This window comes from Bemisia tabaci, chromosome 2 (genome assembly GCF_918797505.1).
Source record: "Bemisia tabaci chromosome 2, PGI_BMITA_v3".
In the NCBI taxonomy this organism is placed as follows: domain Eukaryota; kingdom Metazoa; phylum Arthropoda; class Insecta; order Hemiptera; family Aleyrodidae; genus Bemisia; species Bemisia tabaci.
Window position 1 is genome coordinate 59325893 of NC_092794.1, and position 22840 is coordinate 59348732.

A 22840-nucleotide genomic window follows, 5' to 3' on the forward strand; every position below is an offset into this window, starting at 1 on the left:
CTACGGACACTAAACATTGTCTAAAGTTGGCTGAAGGTGCTTGACAGGAAGCCATTAAACCAGCAGGAAAAAAAAAAAAAACAATGGAGAGACTGGGAATATGCATTCCTCCGATTGCGACGTTGCATATTATTCACTGCTCGTTTGTTTTTATAATTCCTCCAAAGGATGGTCCGAAAAAAGGCGGGACAATTTTAGACGAGAGTCCCCCTTGCCGACTTACGAAAAAATCGGATAATAACTTCAGAGGCAGGTTCATTCCCAGTGCACCGGACGATACTCGAAATTTCTGTCACTTGCGTCTCCTTTACGGCGAAATTTCGGCTGGGGAGCATGTAATAGAGTAGTTTAATTTTCACCTTGTCAACTGGTCCATGAAAGTGCGGCTGGCTGCACTCGTACTCATGTTTGCACGAAATATTGATGAGTCCTTCGTTTGTCGGGAGCGACGAGTGTGCAGCGACGGGGGGGGGGGGGGACCCGATGACCAATTGAAAAGTGGGCAGACGGACGCGTGTTGTTTGGATATTGAAACGGTGGTGGAGGGGGGGGGGGGGGCGAGGGCGAGACAGGGGCTCGAGCAACCTATTACTCCGAACTTTTCCAGTGTCGTGTGTCGTTTCGGAGCCCTAGGCCGGCAGCGCTGAACGCGGCGCTCGGACGATGCGCCGCGCTATTTGCGCTTCCCGCCCGCCGCTCTGTGTCCGCGCGGGCCACCTCTTTGCCGACTAGTCCGGCAAACTCCGAGCGGACCTAGGGTGTAAAAATGGATGCAATATTTTAAAATTAATTTTTGTGATGTTATTTAAAACTTCCATGCGATGCAATATGCCATGAATAGCATAGAAGCGGTAAAATCTTGTTCTTGATTTTTTTTTTTTTTTTTTTTTTTTTTTTTTTTTTTTTTTTTTGCTATTCTTAAAAAGAAAAAAAAAATCATAGGTCGAATATCAAGGATTGAATTCGGGAATACCTGTTGCGGATTGCATACTCAGCCCCTGAAAAATCGATAACTTTCAGGTAAAATGAAAAAGTTCACCTCTCAGCGAAATTAAATTTCATTTGGGGTCTCTGTATGGTGGAACGCATAGACGGCCTTGAATTTTGCTTCTTAAAACGTATTTTGGCAGCGCTGAGTTTGCTCGTCAGACTATTTGCGTTAAAGAACATGTTGTCGTGAGAACCGGTTAGGTATGTTCCGTCTGAACTTTTTAACGAAACAATCAGTGGAATGTTTTACAACAGGGTTCCATTTTTGGAGCGAGATTCTACTCGCGGCATTCGACTTTCCCTTTTGTGGCTACAGCTGTGACATTCCCAACCAGATTTCTACTAGTACAGACTGATTGGAAAATGAAGTTTTCCAGCCTTTGACTAAGTCCCGGCTTCGTCGGTTTTCTGGACGGCTATTCGCCGTAGCCTTGAGCTAGATCTCTCCTTTTTTTTAAGCCGTTCTGTCTGTATTAACAACACTATCTACTGCCTGTGTTAAGACTTCCCCACTGAAGTACTATCTGCGTTGCTCTCCAACCAAATTGTCCATCAACTGCGGTATAAAACACTCAATAGATTACACAGGGCGAAAAAGAAGCACTGACCATTTATGTGCAAGAAATGTGGAACCAATTTGTGGAACAAATGGGTCTCACCGAACGACAGCTCGTCGATATTTCCAATTCCAATGCGGAGACGTGTACTGCACTTCGCTGTCTCTAGACAGTCGCCCTAGAACACATCAAGGGCTACTTCGATTGTGCATAAGTGCCCAAGACCTGTTACATGCAGACGCTAGGAGGCCTGAGGGCCGCGGCGGGAAATCCTTTGCAAAAGTTTTGGCAGAAAAGAATGCTGATCGCACTCGAGTCCACGCTGTAGAGGTGCCAACTGCATGAAAACAACGCGATAGTCTAAAATAAGACGAAGGTAAAAAAACACAAAAAGTGAGTAGGCAATGCGTGAAAATTTAGAAATTTAGATGGCCGGGACATTTGGAATCCTATAAAAATCAGACTTTTCGTGATTGAGAATTGTGATCCATAATGGGAAATTATAGAGACGAAATCCGGCAATGAATCTAATACAAAAAGTAGTCATAAGGAGTCATAAATAAGTGATCTAACCTTCTTGTGGTTAAAACTCGAAAGTCAACGCCACACGATTGAGGGTGCACTGTGCATCTTGCGGGGGTGCGTAAGAAGCTAATTATTATTAAAAAATTCGTTTAAGGGTGTGCCGTTGGAATTTCAAAACCTCTAGAAACGGAACGCAGGAACCCAATTGAGTGATATTAGAGTTAAGAACAGAAGAGAAAAGAAGATTTTCTTATGCGAGACGCGCAGGTTACAATACGAATTTATTAGAAACTGACAGTCAGTTCAATATGGAATATTCACCATTGTTGGCAGCATTACGACCTTGAAATAAGACGAAAAATCATCGGGTAAATATTGCCTTAATGTGGCATCGCGAGGTGCCATTGAGACTAACCGACATTTTGACGGTCAAAAATGAGACGAAGATTCGAAATACTTTTTTTCACACTGATAAGCATGGTAAAATCGAGAACCCTCATCACACGCATTTAAACTCTGCAGAATCGTCGAAAAATAGGCAACTTCGTCCGCCAAAAATTGGCAAGTTGGCGAGAACGAGCTTGTATCTCCAAGGCTTATCCATGTTAATCCCGGGAAATTGGGGCGCGATGGTAGATAGACGGAAACAAATGAGTAGTAATAGAGTTGTAAAAATAAAATAAAATTAAATGATTATTGCCCGACGATGTTGGCAGGCGTTTCCGGACTCCGCAACGGAATATCGAGGGCTGCTCCGCGCTGACCTCCGGTTTCCCATTCGGAGCATACGTCCGCTTCGGAGGCTCGAATACGGATTTTTACTTTCTCGCTCCCATAGGGTAGAGAGGAAGTATTGTCATCCTCCAAAAAAAAAAAAAAAAAAAAAGTTGAAATTTCATCATTTCTAGACGTTTTAAGGTCCCAGGAGTAAAAATAACCATACTTGAAAAAATGTGTGTCCGTCCGTGTGGCGTCCCCCAAATCTGTCTACAGCGATATCTCAGAATCTATCTGTTCGATTTCATTCAAAATTGGCACAGGACACCATATCTATGGTCTCCTTATGCACGTCCAACGATTTTGAGGTACGCTAAAATTTGGGGGGGCTACGCTCAATTGTCCATTTTTAGCAAAATCACACGGAAAGCTCATTTTGAAAGACTGTAAATTTTGAAAAATGTCTTTAATTCTTTAACAATGGGCATCAAGCACATCACCTGGGTCATTAATTTAAGTTCCAAAAAGATCTTTGGACTAAACTCAAAATTCAAGAGATTACGAGGCCCAAAAGTAGGCACTTTGCTCCGCGAAACAGCTCATTTTCAAGGACTGTAAATTTAAAAAAATAAAAAAAATAAAAAAAAATGCCTTCAATTCTTCGAAAGTTGGCATAAGAGCACCACCTGGTTCATTAATTTAAGTTCCTACGAGGTCTTTGGACTAAACTAAAAATTGAAGGGTTACGCGTCATATAGCGAGGAGAGCACTTCGGTCACACGGAGAGCTCATGGACTGTAGATTTTGAAAAAATGCCTTTAATTCTTTGAAAGTTGGCTCAAAAGCACCATCTGAGTCATTAATTTAAGTTCCTAAAGGATTCATGGACTAATCTCATAATTGCAGAGGGGCCGATAGGAAACGCTCAATTCTCTGATAAATGAGTCGGAGCGCTTCTAGATAATAGCAGCAAACGCTTTGAGTCAGGTGAAACCTAGGAATTCAAATGCATTATATAATGCATCATATACTATTTCCAAAATTACTCCGTAGGTAATCACAAAGCAAAATTAGACAACTAATTAGATACATACTCACATTACAAAGGTACTATGAATCATCAAGCTAACGCCAAGAACTGACACTTAGATCTTTATTAAAAACTAATATGTTTGTTGTTAATGAATTTAGAATCCCGGCAGATTCCATCTTTTGCGGTTCCTTTTTACGAGGTACTAAGCACAAATATAATGTAATAATTCGGCACAAATATAACTGATTTAATGCTTGTTAATGAAGGAGGTTATAATTGTTATAACGTGACGTTTGTTGACTTGTCTCTGGTTGACGTTTGTCGATGGCGCTCTCTATTGTTTTCGCTTTGAGTTACGGGGATACGCGGTAAGGAGATGGCGCTCCTGGCGGGCGTGTCGTGAACCTTCCAGCAGGTAGATTCGCCCGCCAAATTTAAAATTTGGGAGATGCTAAGCGAAAACCGTTTAGTTTTAAGACTATTTGAACATCGAATAGTCATTCTACCCATTCAAGTAGATATTTGATGGCTTTTGACCGTGCTTAAGGAGAGATTATAATATAAAATCGTATCTGAAGTATGATGTCAATGAATCTAATGGATCCTAATGAATCGTAGAAAAGCTAAGATTTTTACGGATCGCCATCTTTGACAGGAGACTTAGTTAATCAATTACATATTTAATTGAAGATGCCTCATAAAATCAACAAGTCGAGTCCGAATATATGAATTCACCACATATCGCGAAGACATTTACAATGAAGTTCAATGGTTTGAATAAAAATTTCATAACTATTATCCTGTGATCAAAATTCCAATCAAACTTTATAATTTTGTAAAATTGGCAGTATTTTTCTAAATATTCCAGTAAAAGTGTCTATGCCGGCGCGAAGCGCCGGCTCGAGCGAGAAAGTCCCGTGCGGTCCCCGCACCAATCCGCTAAGCGGATGGGGGGGCGAAGCCCCCCAAATGCCGGCACGTAGCGCCGGTACGCGGCGCGAAGCGCCGCGCATAAATTGGCCGGAGGCCAATTTTTTTCCTTCAAAACTTATGTCGTCCTTGCCGTAAAAGAATCTGTTCAAACGATCGAATAGTATATTTTCTTTCATAACTTCAGTCGTTCTTACCGCAAAAGAATCTGTTCGAACGTGTACATTGACTCGTGAATGTCGAACAATCGAACACGTATATTTTCCTTCAAAACATGACGTCCTTGCCGCAGAAGAATCTGTTCGAACATGTATAATACATTGACTCGTGAATGTCGAACAATCGAGCAGGTATATTTTCCTTCAAAACTTATGTCGTCCTTACCGCAAAAGAATCTGTTCGAACAAGTATATTGACTCGTGAATGTGGAGGTTTTTCTTTACTTCAGGGTGGGACGACAATGTTTTCTAGAAAAATGAGCGCTGAACGTAAATAAGCTTCAATGTATATTGGTTGCGATGATCGAAAAAAAAGTGTTTGAATGCTCACATTCATGATCTCGTCGTCATTCATGATTCTCTGTTCATTAACTTGATCTCGTCACCTTCCGGACAAAGTATCACAAGCGCCACACAACGTTTCAAAATTTCCGCCGCCATTTTATTTTTTCACAGAGAAATTGTTGGGTGAATCTGTCTGAAATTCTGAATTTTATCGGCAGCACAAAGAAAAAAAAAAAAAAAAAAATCATTAAAATTTTCAGACAGCTTTATGGAACAATTTCTCTGTTAAAAAAATAAAATGGCGGCAGATATTGTGAGACGTTGCGTGACGCTTGTGATACTTTGGCCGAAATGTGATGATATTAGTTGCTATGATCGATAAAAAAAGTGTTTGAATGCTCACTGCTATGAAGAGAGAACGAACACTTGATCTCATGAAAACTGTTGGGGGTCGAAAACCGAGGACGAGTTTGAATCCAAGGAAGATTACTAACAAAACTTTTGATTACTTTGCTTCGCTTTCTGCCGAAACTGCCACAAAAACATTGAAATTAGAAGAGCTGTGCTGTTTCTAATGCATATAATTGGATTTTACCAAATTTAACTGCGTATTAATGAGAGCAATGCACTGTGCAGCAAGTGGATAAACCTATAATTGAAGGAATTTTAGATTTGAGCTTTGATTAAATCCATACAATCAATTTAAGCCTCATGGTTCAGCCGATCAGAAATTCATTCTTTGCAGCCAATAATCTCCCTACTACGCTGCTGCGCTAAGGAAGAGCGCCTTAGACGTTGCCATGTAACCTTCAATAGAAAACGAATGTGCATTGAAAATTGTAGATGTTTTTTTTTTTTAAAAGTGCCCGACAATTTTGCTTGGAATTTACACTAAAATAGCTGTTCTGGACGCGCGCCATTTTCCTGAGTAGTTGGACATTTAATCACCATGATGTATACATTATGGAGACTACGTGCTTTTTTAACTCCAATTGCAAAAGCGGCACCGGTAATTTTTTTTTTTTTTTTTTTTTTCGAAGAATGCTTTGGCACACTTTAGTATGATATCTAGGCGCAACTTTTCCCCCTCATAACATTTTGAGTTTCGAAAGTCGATGTTTTTTGACTCGCCCTAGTGCGGACTCTTTGTTTGATTGGCGAGTGAAGCTCTCTCCATTTTTTCCAGAGATCGGGAAAGGCGAGTAGTCGAGGAAAATTTTACGAAATTTTCAAGATTTTATGGGAATTTCCACCTGCCTATCTGAAAACGGGGGTAGGAGAGCTTTGTTTGATTGGCGAGTAAAGCTCTCTCCATATTTTTCCAGAGATCGGGAAAGGAGGGTAAATCCGTGCGAGTACACAGAGCGGTGCGACACCGCAAGAAAACGTACTAGGGGTGATGAGTTGTGGCGGCGCGGCGGTAGCGAGCCGAAACCGCGCAACCCCCGCAGACACCCTGCATTTAAGGGTTGTTTCAGCGGAGTGGTCGCGTCCTCGCGTCGTCGGGTCAGAACGTGTGGCGAAGGATCCGACTCCTCTGCGGCAGTGGGACACGCGCGGCATCCGAAATGGAGTCAACAGCCAACGGAGCGCCGGCATCCACCGTTCACCATCCACCGTCCCCGAGGCACGGCGCTTCCGACTTCTTATCGATCATTCGAATTCTGCACGGAGGACTCGCCCTGTGTCAACCGGGGCCGCCTCGGCTAAATGTATGCGCATCACTCCTTGTTTATAAATAATCACCGTCGCTCTTGCCACATCCACCCGATCGACTTTACACACAGAGTTTATCTCGGGTCTCATAGAGTACCTTTATAGACAGAGTATGGCCATTCGTATCTTTTTACTACAGGAAAACTGTTCCGCTTTTTGATTGGTCAACGAGTTTTTAGGCTTCATGATGCTCTTAGGGCCGTAAATAAACAAACAAGATGGCGGCTCACCGTAACATCGATGAGAAGCTAAATTTGACAAAAATTTCAACTATGCGGCAGTAACAATTTAAACTAGCATATCTACGAATAACACACGAAAAAAAACACGAAAACATTGTTAAATCACCTTTCACCTTTATCACAGGAGGATGTAAGATGTGCATAACCTCAATCTTGCTTGCTGATAACAGCCATCTTGTTTGTTTATTTACGGCTCTAAGAGCATCGTGTCAGCCTATTAGCTTGCGACCAATGAAAAACCGGAACAGAAATGGCCATACTCTGTCTATAAAGGTACTCTAGGGTCTCGAGTCGAGGCTTAGTTTCCGAAGGGCCCTGCACCGTGTTGTGACTTATCAGTGCGGCTTTGCATTGGACTACACTGCCGTGATAGCTACAAGAGCCGTCACTCTCAAATTTTCGAAATAGAGTTTGGTTCAAAATTGGTTTAATCTCTTAAAGATAAAATCACTGATCACTGATTTCATCGATATGAAAGTCACACAGGCCTTCACAAACACCCTCATAACGATGATCTCCCCGTCGGAATACCAGGTCATTTTCTATAACAGTACTACTTTACGGGTTCCTAGCATTCGGCGCGACGTTGCAGCGTTCAAGCCACGCACTGTCTTTCGGGTAGTAGCGAATCAAATACATGTCTGAAGTAAAGGCTTACTTTCCAGAGGACCCTGCAGCGTGTTGAGAATTGTGAGTGGATAGTGCAATGGACTATACTACCGTCATAGCGAGATGAGCCGCAACTATCAAAATTTCAAAATAAAGTTGGTTTCAAAATTTGTTTAACCTCTGCAGGATAAAATCACTGAAATACAGGTCCTAGGTCAAAGGCGTAGTTCGTATGGTGACTTGTGAGGGGCTAGCGCATTGGACTACACTGCCTGGATAGCGAGGGAGCCGTAACTCACAAATTTTAGAATACAGTTTGTTTCAAAATGTGTTTAATCTCTTTCAGATGAAATCACTGAAATACCTAAAACAGTGCGATTTGTCTAATTTGTATGAACCGAATTAGCTCACCACCCCCAATTTCTCGAGGAGAGTTGTATAATATACGTAAATGGTCCAAATGGAGCAGTTTTGTTAAATCCGTTCGACGACAATTTTGGAAAGATGAACTTACATCACGAACACAGGATGTTCTATTCCCAATTAGACCCTCGAGTGGAGATCCTAAGATCTACTAAGGATACGTTTCAAAATCTGATGGGGTCTACAAAGATAATCCGGACTATCAAGAATTCTCTACACAATTGCAAGAAATATGAAAAAGTTTGTCTCCCCATATCTCTAAAGGTAGCCCTTAATAGAGATTCATCATTGTACCTCTTGAGGGAGAAAGTTTGCTTCTTTATCCGGACTTTAGTGAAATGTCTCCTCAATAATTCGCGAATAAAGTCAAGTTGATGTGTGTGGGAATTTTTGAAAAAAGCCACCAAAACACCGAGAGGAGGAAAAAGTCCTGATGGCGATTGTCCTTGTTCTTTTTCGAAGTAAAGTCGAGGTTTAGAGATATCGAGGTTTTGTGACATCGAGATATCGATTCATCCTCGACGTTCCTAAGTGCTTTTGCAACGTGCCTAACTCTAGCTTAAATAGAATATGAAAAATACCCATTTGATGTAAAGTCGAAAAAAATTCGTCGATTTATAATCACCGCGAAACGATTTCTGAGAGTCTTTCCGATGATAAATGGTAATTTTACATAGGACGGAGGCTTCTGTCAATAGAATTTTCATAATGTTGAACATCATTTTATCAAAGAAAAAGATACGGACAAGGTCATTGAAATTGAAAATATTCACACTCAAAATTAATTTTACTATAACTCATGAGAATTTGTCACTTAACTAGTACTCAAAATTCCAGTGTATTTTTTCTTCTTCTTTTTAAAATTTATTTTTTCGTGTTTGCTACATGAGAAACTAATATCCGAAATTCTTACTAAAACACTGCATAAATATGAATACAAATTATTGGTTTACCTTAAACTTTTTTAAAGTGTGCAATGCAAAAACATAGTGAATAAATATACTTTTGAGCAGTTACGGAACTTGATTCTGAATTGATCCGTTCTGCTGAATGTGTTTAATGTCTTTCACAGGAAAACTTATTTGTGACTTGAAAAATGTTTCCTAATTGTTTTTACCCATCCTTTGACTCGGTTCATCATTTACAGCTGAGAAATCAAAAATTACTGTGAGTACTTTCAGATTCACCGCACACTCAGAAACCAGGCGAGAATTTTACACTCGCACCACAACGTTTTCCTCTCAGATTTCAGCAAAATACGACTGTAAATACTCCCAAAAGCAATGAAGGTTGCGTTCCAAAGAAAATGTTTCAAGGCAAAATCGAAAGGACACAGAGTTTTACATCGGGACTTAATTGTATTAGAATAGCAAAATCACAATGCCCCACCCGAAGATATTGTCAAACTTGGAAAGTCAAGCTGTGTTGCCCAAGGTGTGAAATTAAGTACTGAAATGACTTCTTCTGGAGTTGTAAGTGTAGTTCAAGGGAAGTGTTGACGTATACAAAAATGTATACTCCATTTGGTCATCACAACGTTTCCTACCTTACGACGCAATACCAATTTTCCCCCTCCGGCTTGAGATGAGATGTACTCGGTACGCAACTCCAGGTGTAAAAAAAAAAATGTTTTTGGTCCGATAGCATCGTTGGAAAAGCCGTCTTCCAGCACTTGCGGAACATAATATTGAAATCTCCCCGAGAAGTAGCGTTCGTGGCTTTTGAAAAGTTATTGAATACTTGCTTTTCTGTTTTTGTATTTACGTCTAATTGTGTACGTAACTAGGTATCTTCTTTATTCGAATATTAATCGGATACTATTATTATTATTTATTTTCAATACTTTCTGGTCCAAGAAAAAAAAGGGTTATACAACGTAATTTAGCAAAACAAAGGAGAGGAGTCCGGAAAATGAAGAAGCGAAGTGTGAATGATGGCAAAGTGAGGAAAGTGGAAGCGTGAAAACTCACCGATTAAATGGCTGAATTCTTCCACGTTTAAATGTGATATATTTCGAAATTTTATATGACCTAATATTTCATTCCTTGAGTTTATTAACATCAATGGTCGTACCTAACCTATGTCTCTATTATTGCATAATTAGGGTGTCACATTAGAGTGTTTAAAAATTGCGGGCGTCGAACCTTTACCGCGGAAGGAAGCGATCGGAAAATTTTCGGCCTCATATTAGCTATTCCTCTGCTGTCATCCTCACAAATTCGGGCTGGATAAGTTGCGTTAGAAAAGCTACTCAGCGCCCTGCGTACGAAGGTGTTGAAACGAGCGAGGAGTAGAGGACTTTTATGAGAACATAACGGAATGATCGCCGATTAATATAAACAAACTAAAAAAAATGAAAACCCGATCGTTCAGACGGCGGCTACGCAAAATGGAACTAAGAACCAGAATGATGATCGACGAAAGACATGAACCGTCGCCTCAACCGAGCACATCCATAAGAAGGTGCGCCCGTAGAATCCCATCATCCTCTTCTGACGAGGAGGATGATAGTCAGAAAGGTAACAATACCTCTATCTTTAATCATTTAATAATTTACATCTTTGTTAATTCCGTGCAAAATGTTAAACGAATTGGTGACAAAAGAAATTGAGTCGAAAAATATGAAGATAAATATTTAATTTAAATTAAATGAAATATTAAATTATATATTAATATTATATTATTATTTAACTTTATATGTTAAATATTACGGTGGTAAAGGCAATGATGCTAACAAGGAGGCGGCTTCAGATTCCCCACTGTCACGAGGACCCAAAAATGGAAATAGAAATGGATGCGTAAGCGAATTCGAGTTTTTTAGTTGATTTAGCTTTAGCAGTAAATGGAAGTAGAGATCTTAAAGTTTTCTTCTCGATGACAATGCCTTTAAAGCCGGCCAGGTTGGCCTAGTGGTCAGCGCGTCTGACTCTAAGTCAATAGGTCCCGGGCTCGAATCCCGGTAGTCGTTTCAAGGTTTCTCGGAACTGAGGAGTAAATCTGCTGAAACGGATCCCACTCTTATTGGGCACATCGGGTATCCAGCATCAATTTACAATTTCCTGCAGGAATCAGGCCGATGCGGCAGAAAAGGTCAGGAGTCAAAATGCTTAGTCCTCATTGACAACTCCTACCCGTATACTTGTATGTGTATCGTAATTGAGCTGTTGAGGTTTAATGAAATTAATGAAATATAATGCAAGATTTAGCATCCATGAAATTATTCATGTGTTATATTACTCATGATGTGGTCACCTGATCCTGAGACTGAATGATAAGTTGAAGCTCTCTTTCTCTAGTTCTAATTTTCCTCTTGCAGGCAGTCCTCTACTTGACTTGTAAGCACGATGTCATAGATTAAGCTTTATTTCCAATCGATATATATTCTGTACGTACTATCCAACGAGGTGTTATTTCTTAATAATCTCTAATACCTTAACATGAGCGCCACGAAGGCAAAGACGATTTTAGCGCTGTCGACGTCTTAAAAGGTCTTAAAGGTCTTTTCATTTTAGATCTGCAAACTATTTGTACTGTTTCATATCGATGGAACTCATCTAATTTTATGACCTGTACCTGATGTGTTTTATTTTGAATGTTATTTTCATCTAGTGAATGAGGATCTATACTAAAAATTTTAACTGTAAATCTTCATTATGTTTTGTATTTAAATTTTCATTTATTGTTTATTTAGTTATTTATTATTTATTTATTTTTTTTATTTATTAAAATTATCTGAGTTTGATATAATGACAGAGGAGAGGATAAAAGTGATAATAGGTAAGCTGAAACAAAGCTTGGGAGGCTTCCTGGTATGTCCTACAGTAATTAAGGAGCATAAAGAAAACCTAGCACATTATAATTTCGGAAATAGTTAATAAATCGCTGAAGGAAGGTAAAATTCCTAAGAGACTAAAAAAAGCAATTGTAACGCCAATACCAAAGGTTAAAAATACGATGAAAGTAGAGGATATGAGGCCAATTAACTCATTACCAGTGGTGGAAAAGATAATAGGAGGGGTAGTAATCAAAGAAATTGTAAGTCATATTGAAAAAAATAACATACTAATTGAAGAACAAAGAGGCTTTAGGAAGGGGAGAGGGACTTAGGAACTGATTCAAATGCTGTTCAAAGAATGGAGAGAGGGGGAAGAAAGAGAAAAGGTAATAGTAGGGGTTTTTTTAGATTTAAAAAGGGCATTTGAAACGATCGATAGAGGGATTTTAGTGAAAAAACTGGAAAAGATCGGGATTGGGGGCAGGGCATTATCATGGTTGAAGGATTATCTGCATGCAAGAAAGCAGGCAGCTAATTGGGGTTTTGAAAAACTCTCTGAGGAAATATGTGTTGAACTGGGAGTGCCTCAGGGTAGTAAACTTGGACCAGTCGTATTTTTAATTTATATAAACGATTTACAATGTGTATTAAGGGAATGCAAATTGAGAATGTTTGCTTCTGATACATTGATATACATGGAAGGGGAAACAGTGCCACTGAAAAAAAACACTCCGACCGTGGAAGCCGTACTTACGGGCTATATAGAGATACCGTCCGTGTTCCGGGCTCAGAGGCCGAAAGTTCCGGGCGTAGCACCCGGAGCACTCCGACTGCTCCGCACTGAGAAAAAAGTATGGTTTATAAACCTATTAGAGGTAAATATGGAACACCTATAATAGTCGTAAATAAACTAATGATTCTCGGTCAGTGAACCATACTAAGGTCTCTGTACCTAATTAAGGTACCCCGTACCATAACTAAGGTATATGTGCTATTATTATATGTAGAGGTACTACTATTAGTGGTGTTCCATATTTACCTCTAATAGGTTTATAAGCCATAGTTTTTTCTCAGTGCGGGTGCTACGCTCGGAACTTTCGGCCTCTGAGCCCGGAACACGGACGGTATCTCTATATAGCCCGTAAGTACGGCTTCCACGGCCGGAGTGTTTTTTTCAGTGGCATGGGGATAGTACAGGAGAAGCTGTCAGAAGAGTTGACAAGGGTGGGGGAATGGTTGAGGATGAACAAAGAATCCAAGAATCGACGACGCAATGCTGTGGTTATTTGGGAGCAATGTAGGTTCCAAGTCGAAATGCACTCTGGATTTCGCTCCGAGATTTCAAATAGTATGAGCTGATGTTGCAACACGAGGTCACGGCGCCTCGCTGCTGTCAATCGTCACAGCTGCATCGCTCGGCGGGCGATGGATACGGAAAGTGCTCCTCGCCGTGGCGCTAGGCGCGGGTGACAATTTAGCCCCCTCCCCCCGTTACTACTCTGCAAATCTACTCAAAGTAGAAGCCAAGGACCGGTGAATCAAGGACCCTGCTGCGGTCTGAACATGTACCTACTCCATTAGGAACAAGACTACTTTGATACCGCAACGCTCCTCCCCTCAGATCAGCGATGCACAAAGGAGAGAGTATCTGGACGATTGTAAGTTACGCCAATTTGAAGAGTGTGTGAGAGAGGGATCGATCTATCACCCAGGGGTTGTAGCAACAACAGCGAATCGACGACTAATTTTTATTTGATGTAAATGTTGATAATGGAATTGAAACTATTTCGAAACGTTCTGGGCTTAAGTCCTACTTTCGCAGCCTTTCCCCAGATTAAGTTATTTTATTTTGTTTATATAGCGACTCTAAAAATAAGAAAGACGCCAAGGAATCTTCACTGCCTATAAAGGCGTATAATTTTATAAAATTGAGAAGTTCTAAGGGTCCCTGGAGGACTTGTGAAGAAATTTCAAGTTCCTACTTTCGACAAAAGCCTTTCATTTACGACGAATAAAATCAAAGACATTGGAGACATTGGTGGTCATTTTAAGGCGTAGATCAGTTGCTTTCAAATGGAACAGGGCCATTCCTCGATGAGTTTTGGTAAGCATGTCCTTTTATGCGAGCCAGGGCTCGTGCAAGAATGGACTTGTTCCCTTATGAAAACAACTGATTTAATTATAAGTAATACAGTAAATGGTCAACTTGTCAGTTTAAGTGCTCAATAATTCAGTAACTGAATTCTGTTTTTAGGGCAGGTTAGTTATATATAATTTCATCTTTACATCTTGCCGTTGCCTTGGACGTCCTGTACTACATTGCTTATCAACTTCCTCGTCGTATGCAAAATACATTAGTCTAGTATTTATACAAATTACTCACCCGTACAGAGATATTTTTAACAGCCGACATCCCTCTCGAAGGCTACACACAGCTTAACCCGCCGCGGGGCGGTGGAGGTACTGGAACTAAAGAGTCAATACTTTCACGTCTTAAGTGGTCGATCCACTGGCGTCTTCTTGTTCCTTTCTCGGCAATTACTCAGGAGATTAATATAAATATTTCTTACCTCCACTAGCAACTTCTTGTTGGGTTTTGACTGAACCACGTAAAAACGGTGCGTGTCGTGGAAAATGTCGCCTACCTCCGCTGCCGAGAGAGCTTTTTCTATGGATGGCAAGTACGAGGCCGGAAAAGCTTGAGCCGCCATTCGTTGGAGGCTTGTGATCTTCCCACTCTTTGACAAGAATATTACTTGCTTTTCGTCATCCCGGACGTTGAAATGAAAAGTACTACACGTAAAAAATAGTAGAACTACCACGACGAAAAGTGTGTGCCAAAATTTGTTTGCTGAGCGGAAACGGCGAGCTGCCGCAGGCCGCTTGCAGTGTACCAGGTATGCTGGAGCAAGTGCAATAGTCAGTCGTGATCACGCAGTTGACCGACCGGGGAATTTCCATCGTGTGCCACGTTTCGTGAGTTTTATAATGGAAGCAGTGTCGTACGTCGAAGACTTTCAAAGTGACAGTGCATCAAACGAAAGTTATTTGTGTGAACCAGAACGTAAAAGACGAAAAACATACAGTTTGAGATCTTTCTTCTTTGAGAGCTTTTTTCGAGCTTGGGAGATGATTTCAGAGAAAACCATTGGCGCCATCATGTTTCTCGCGAACTTTTACATAAGAATCAATGGTCAAATCGCAAATCCCTCACACATGCAACATCTCCACTTCGGACAGCTTCATTGAACAATTTCTTTGTGAAAAAATATAATGGCGGCGGAAATTTTTAAACGTCGCATGGCGCTTGTGATACTTCGGCCGGAGGGGACATCATTCCCTCTATCTGATAACCCCGGCAACAGCCCCAGCCAGACATCATTCCAACCTTGATGAAGATAATGATGATGATGATAATAAGCTTGGCTTTTTAATGGGTAATTACATCAAGAGACAGCCGAGTGGAAGAGGCGCGATGGTCAACCTCCGCACTTTAAACTGATGGCGCCATTAAGTCGCGGAGATTAATTCCTTCCGCGACATTCCCAATGAAACTTTAATGTCGGAAAAATGGAAAAATATGACTGGGAAAGCTCGTGCGCTCAGGGGGGGAGCAGGGTGGGGGTTACAAAAGAACTCGGGCGGGGAATCAATTCACTCGCCCTGCTTAAGTTCGCAGCGTCTAAAGTTGCACTCATTAACATAGAATTATGATGAGCCCGAGTTGCAAGATCAGTGATTAATCTTCAAATTATCAAATGGACTCATACTATTAATTGCAAGGATACTTAGTCCAGCCCGTCTACAATGAAAAATTCAAGGATCCATCTGTTCAAGAGATGGATCGGATTTCAGTATTAGAGTTAAAAACCGGTTAAGGGCTGATTTTCGGCAAAATATCGGTACACTTATACAGTACTTTTTCAGTGCCTTCACTCGAGGAAATTCTAATAACTTCGCAAATTTATAACAGTCGCTCGAATTGGGACAAAAATGACGTAGGCGCATTTCATTGGTAGCTTAAAGATTAACTGATTACAAATCGCTCTCTCGCAGGCAAGTACTACTCAAAGAATCAACGCTCAGGGAAAAGCATACGAGTTGATGAAATAGATAGACAAAGCGATAGACAAAGATGACATAAGATGTTCGGAGCGATCCTGTTCGTTGAAACGGGTGGTTCTTGTATAGTGTGGGGGTAAATGATGGACTAACTATCGGATCTCTCGTGGGTTATTGCCGTTAGTTACTCTATTGGCTATGTCTTATCCATTGCAACCACCCGCTTCCACCAATAGGGTCCCTGCGTATCCCTTTTTTCTTCTCTGTCTATAGATTTCAACAATCAGCCCGCAAGTCTTAATTATCACCATGTCTTTGGAAATGACATTTATTGGAGGACTCCCTTTATCACAATTTCAAGAGAGGGCCATCGTGATGTGGACTTTTTAGAGCTGTAATCAGAGGCTATTTCATTACATGAAACCTTCAGTTTGCAATGTAATGTCTTCTTTTCCCCCCTCAGTTTCAGCAAGTTCTTTGGTGCTTTTGAGCAGAAAAGAGTCTGCTTTCATGGCCTTCTTTAGAGTCTTCTCTAATTCTTAGGTGATTCAAGGAATACGTTCCATTTATCTACGTAGGGCCGAGGTCCTCAAGTTTAATTTTTTCGGGTGTAAAGTGTTTAAAATGTAGGGACAGGAAGGTCACACCAATTTTTCGATATCTCTGTAAGTTATTTTTTCCCTGGACATTCATCTATCTTTTTTCGTTAATTTCAAATTTATGTACTAACTCTCAATTTTGTTTTTTGAGAGCAAAACCTACAGCGACACAGTGAAGCAAAATAATCATCTATATAGCGGATTGCCTCCTGGGCGAGGAGCCGCTTACCTTGGGTGAGAAATAATCAATTTCAAAACAAATGAATTCAGATAATCAAAGCTTGTGTATTTAACACATTCTCGCATTGACTTGTTTGAAAGATTTTCAGAATCAGAATTCACAACAATCGGCCCGCAGGCCTCATTTAAAAAACACGCGTGGTATGAAGGAACAGATTCCGGACCTTCTTGCGGAACTACGCATTTTTTCGGTACTTCCGGACCACTCTTAAAAATATTCCGGATTAGTATACACCCCGAACTACCCAATTAGAGGACTCGAGGGTGAAAAACCACCCTGCGGACTGATTATTGAAATTTATAGACAAAGCTATAGACAAAGAAGACATAGGGGGTGTGGAGCGATCCTAGTGATTAAAATGTGTGGTTCTTATAGACTAAGGGAGAAAATGACGGACTAACTGTCAGGTTTCTCGTGGGTTGCCGTTAGTTAATCTATTTACCTACTGCCTTTGTCCATTGCAACTACCTGATTCCACCAATAGGTTCACTCCATATCTCTTTTCTCATCTTTGTCTATAGCTTCGTCTGTCAACTTCAATAATCGGCCCGCTGGAGTTGACTCCGGATTTTAGACGGAGGAATCCGGCAGCTACGCGACGAACATCCGAAGGCTCGTCCTGATCAAATGGTGCATGGAAGCGATGACGTCAGACCCGGTCGAAATAAACCGCGGAAGCTGAGCCCGGGCGATATTAATAATAATGACGGAGATGGTGGCAATCACGGTAGCGGATTGTCTAATGATGATGACTGTGGTGGTGATAATGGTAATGATGACAGTGTTGGTGGCGCGCGTACTTTTATTCGAGACGACAATTCCTCCGTTCCGCTCAGCGAGAACCGCGTAAATCCCACAGGGACGCAAGGGGTGGATGCGCGATTTTACTGTTCTTCGGGGTGCAGTCAAACACGAGTGTATAACCTTTCCACGTCGTTAGCCGACGCTGTTGCCGGGATGAATTGAAACTCGGGACTGCTTGCTCCGTGTACAGGGTGTTCCAAAACTGTCTCTAGAGAGACGAGACAGGTGCATCACCAGGGCGTGGCGTGCTTTGCGATATATCGATTGATCTGCTATTTAAACCTGTGGAAAAGGATCGATTATCAGGGTGTTCGCAACGAACACCTTAATAATCGATTCTTAACCATAGTTTCAAGTGGGGAAATATCGATATATATCGAAGCACGCCACGCCACTGGTGCATCACCTCAAAAATCTCGACGAGAGCGAACACTGGGGAAAAAAAAACACATTGTATCTAGAGTCCAGACTCTTAAAAACATCGACGAGAAAAAATACTCTTGATTCAATCGGATGTTTGCTTAAATCAAGAGCCAAACCTTTTAATTTGAGCGGATTTCCTTCTGATTTAAGTAAAAATCTGATTGAATCAAGAGTATTTTGTCTTGTCGATGTTTTTAAGAGTCTGGACTCTAGATCCAATGTGTTTTTTTTTCTAGAGAAGGGGGAAACATGAAGCAGGGGTTTTTTCCTAAAATTCCCCAAATTTGATCGAAATTTATAGTTTCCTAGCAAAGCGGAGGTGGTCGCAACTTGACGAATGCTTATCCCGTGATGTAAACATGTGCAATGCAGCGTCAATATTCCAGCAATCACTGGAAGAAAAAAAAAAAACACATTGGGTCTAGAGTCCAGACTCTTGAAAACATTGATAAGAAAAAATACTCTTGATTCAATCGGATTTTTGCTTGCATCAAAAGGAAATCCGCTTAGATTAGGAGGCTTGGTTTTTGGTTTAAGCTAGATTCTGATTGAATCAAGAGTACTTTATCTTGTCGATGTTTTTAGGAGTCTGGACTCTAGATCCAATGTGCTTTTTTTCCCAGTGATATCTGAAATTTCAAGCGTGAAAAACGTCAGTTTTTAAGCTAAGATCAACTTAAAATAAAAGTTCAAACACTTCTGCATGGTTTCATAGACAGAGGAACGGAACTTTTCAAAGGTTACATGATGAATTCAAACGATCCATTATTTTTAAAAGAAAAAATTCTTTGAAACTTTCAAGCAATGAAGTTGATGAATTTCCTTCCGAAAGAGCAACATTTTGCAGAGAAGATTTTGGAACGCCGCAACTACGGCGCAAGATTTTCGTAAATGGTAATCGCTTTACAGCACTTGAAATTATTGATGGTTTGCCCTTTTCCAGGTTCCTGTTACGTAAATATTAATTGTATCTTCCGACAGATTTTATAAGGTTTCTTTTTAACGTGCTTTTTGGTCTCTTTCTAAATTCCGACTTAACTTTTAAAAAATAGAACTGGAAGAAAGTGGAAAAGATACTTGATACACTCGTCACCCTTGCAACTCCTCGTCTTTCTCAAGAGGTACTTCCAGCATTGAAATGGAGAGAGTGCCCCGTGGAATCTTAATTTTCTTATCTTTGATGTTGAATTGATAATGATTCTCCCATTTGTGTTTTGTTTTAAACTATTTAATATGATAAATATATTTATAATAATCTATCTACTAATATTGTTGTACATTTTTCCCCTAAAAAATCGAAGACAAAAGTCGCAACTTCGATGAGAGCTGATATGCGATTTGGTATTTTTTTCCTCTGAACTTTAAAAGCTTGCTGCTGTAAGATCCTGTTCTGTAGTTATTTAAGACCAATTCCAGGTGAAAACATTTTATTTTCAAACAGAGACAAGCAGAGAAACTCAACAACACATTCAACCCACACTAGAGGATTTTTTGGAATTAGCGGCAATTACTGAACGCATTTTTGGTGCACATCAGTCCTAACGTAGCTCCACTACCAACAGAATACAATTTATATGACTTTATTTGTCCCTATTTACACATGAAATGTACATCCTTGATTATTTTGGGTGATGACGAGAATGAAGTGACAGCGCTATTGTTTATAAACAGGTATTTGGCGGTATAGAATATGCTGAATTAATTGGATTGCATTCTGCAAAAAGGAACCCAGATCATTTCAATGTTGCTAAGATTGTGAAACTCTTTTGACCTTGCAAATATATACTGCTAATCTAAACGAGGTATATCTTACTCCCGATCAACTACGAATTCAAGACGAAAATTTTCTTAATCAATTTAATTTTGTGCACGATTCCAGTAATTTTATTGCAAAGATTGAAAGTTGCTCAATCATGGCAACATCGGAATGCTCTTGGTTCCTTTTTGCAAAATGCCATCCAATTGAGATGCATTTCTGGCAGGGAGCGAAGCCGTGGTAGTAGAGTTCGTGAGATACTGGGAGTAGAAAAAGACGTATTTCCGGTTGTGACCAAACGGCTAATAAGGGTGAAATTAACAGGACGACAGAAGGGAGGCTATTCAGTAGGACGATAAAGGGGCACAAGAGTGTCGCGACGAAAACTTAACAAAAAATTAGGGGCCTGGTTCCTGAATAACTTTGAAAGAATAAAATACTGTGGCGGTTAGACGTCGCAGGGGTCTACACTGAAAGAAAAATAATCTTAAATTTGCCGCCAAGAAGTATTACTTCTTAAATCAAGAATTTTTCTGGTTTATGTAAGCTACTTTCTGGCTTAACCCAAGCATTATTTTGCTTGTATCAAGAAAAAGTCAGCTTAAAGCAAGAAAAAAAAATTTCTTGGCGGCAAATTCAAGAATCATCATGCTTGATCCAAGCTACTTTTTTTTCAGTGTAGAGAGCACTGTAAAAGCGGCTCTGGCGTGTGTAAGATTTTTTTTGTGTTGAACGTAGAACATCCTGTATAACTTTGAAGGAGTAGGGTTGAAGCTTAGTCGCAACCTCGCTAGAGGATAAGGAGCAACGATAAAAAAAATGGAGAGCTGTGAAGACAGGATAAATGAGCGCGGGGAAATGGCGAAATCTTGCTCCGGACCTGCGAGGGAAACTCTTACAGGAAACGTCGGGTCTATGCCGCCCTTTACATGCGCAGATCAGTTTCTTGCCCTCTTCTCTGTCTTCTTCTTCCGCATTTTCTTCTTCTTCACTTTCTGACTATAACCATGGCGGGGATACTAGCCACTATCAGCACTACTGTTCGCGGAAAGCAAGTTGAGGAAAGGGAAACCAACAATCCTCATAAAGCCGTTTTTAATGCATACCTGCCTTAGTTCAGCTTTTCTGTTTCTTGGTTTATTCTGATCTTGATGTATTTTGTCACATGAGATCGTCACCTTCCAGGCAAAGTATCACAAGCGCCATGCGACGTTTAAAAATTTCCGTCACCATTTTATTTTTTTACAGAGAAATTTTCGGTTGAATCTGTTTGAAAATTTCGTTGAACAATTTCTCTTTAAAAAAATACATTGGCGGCGGAAATTTTTAAACATCGCATGGCGCTTGTGATACTTTGACCGGAAGGAGACGACATGAGATGTGATAGATTATTGGGGTTCCTTTTAATATTTGCTTGCAGCTCCGTACGGTGTGACTTTTTTGGTAGAGGAGAAATAATAATTTGCAGGTGTTATACGATCAGAAGAAAATAGCTAATTTTAGTTAAAGTTGAATGGACGGATTCAGTTTTTTCGTAAAATTACTAATACGTAGTTTGATTAGTACTACACAACTTTAACGAAAAGAACGTTTGAACATTTCTTAATCCTACATGCGAGAAATGAGCATTGTGTGAAGGAATACTAAAAACGTCTTTTGAGCTGTGATTGCTTGGATTCAACCAGAATTGGACTTCGCAATTGGGAACTAGGTTTTTCACTTATTTATAAAAGCACCGATCTCCACGGAGAAACTAGGGGCGCGTTGATTCTATTGAGGGTAGAAAGAGGAGTTCCATGTTGCAAAATGTGGTCCAATTAGCCTTGCTGGCATTTCACAATGCCTAACTTCCTCTCCTTAAATTTTAAAAGAGAACTTAACAGCTCCATGTTGCCTTGAAACTCTTCCTCTGAAATTCTCCGAAGATGATGAAAATTGCACTTACGAAATTCAAGGCAGAATGTTGCTTATGTTATCCGGTCAACGAAAAACATGAGAAGTAATGAGGTAACGTTTGATGGAGTTATGTGATTCTGGTTAATGCCCCCCGATTCGTAAGAGGAGAAATTAAGAAACAGGTGACATTCAAAAAGACTCACATCGTTCACTGAAAAAACAATGTGCTTGCCTCAAGCATGATGATTCTTGACTTTGCCACCAAGAATTATTATTTTTCTTGAATTAGCCTGAATTTTTCAATTATTTCCAACTACAGGCAAAATAATGATTCAGTTCAGCGGAAAATTAAAAAAAGACATCGCACTCGCTAGTATCGCGACGTGCCGCCGGCGATAAATACGCGGAATTTTTGCTTCCGTTTTTTGTTTTCGTTTTCATTGTTCGTTTTTTAAAAATACATGATGAAGGCTTCTACCGCCGAAATGGCCATAGTATAAACGTGTAAAATAGTGACAACCGAATTTGCATCGGGCGAAAGAGGAAGAAAAGTAAGTGAGAAAATTTGTTTACATTAGGCAACAAAATTCTTGATTTAGGAAAAAATACTTATTGGTGCCAAAATGATCGTCTTTTTTTCAGTGTTATTATCTCTACATGTTTAAACGTTATTTAACTCCGAGTTCCAGTCTAGAATAAATCCATTTTGGGTCGCTGATTCAAAAATCAACAAGAAAATTCATCGATGAAGTGAGTGAAGATAAATTTTCCTTACCGACAACGGTCATGTTGGCACTTTTCGAGGACGTTTCAAAATTAGGTCCTTCCGTGGAGACTTCACATTGGTAGGAGCCGCTGCTTGCGAATGTGAGGTCGTCCAAGGTTACTTTGTTCATGTCGGACGCATTGAGCTGCAACAGAAGCAATAGGGGTGTTCATTCAAGGCATGACTTTATACTTATCGGGATGCGAACATACATCCCTCAAAGAACTTGACTATACCACACGTCGCTGGGACGGGAATCCGTCGTTAATAAAG

At 40.3% G+C, this 22840-nt stretch overlaps 1 protein-coding gene across 4 annotated transcripts in view; it reads right to left on the bottom strand.

Annotated features, from left to right (window-relative positions):
- The window catches only part of LOC109030076 (uncharacterized), a 337729-nt gene that overhangs the window by 62463 nt on the left and 252426 nt on the right, over positions 1 to 22840 (bottom strand). For all 4 annotated transcript variants that reach the window (XR_011899124.1, XM_019040843.2, XM_072295969.1 and 1 more), the window contains one exon: positions 22577 to 22712. Coding sequence is in view for 3 of the 4 variants with exons in the window: in XM_019040843.2 (XP_018896388.1) it covers positions 22577 to 22712 (136 nt within the window). In the remaining variant the exon portion in view is untranslated. The remainder of the gene's footprint in view (positions 1 to 22576; positions 22713 to 22840) is intronic.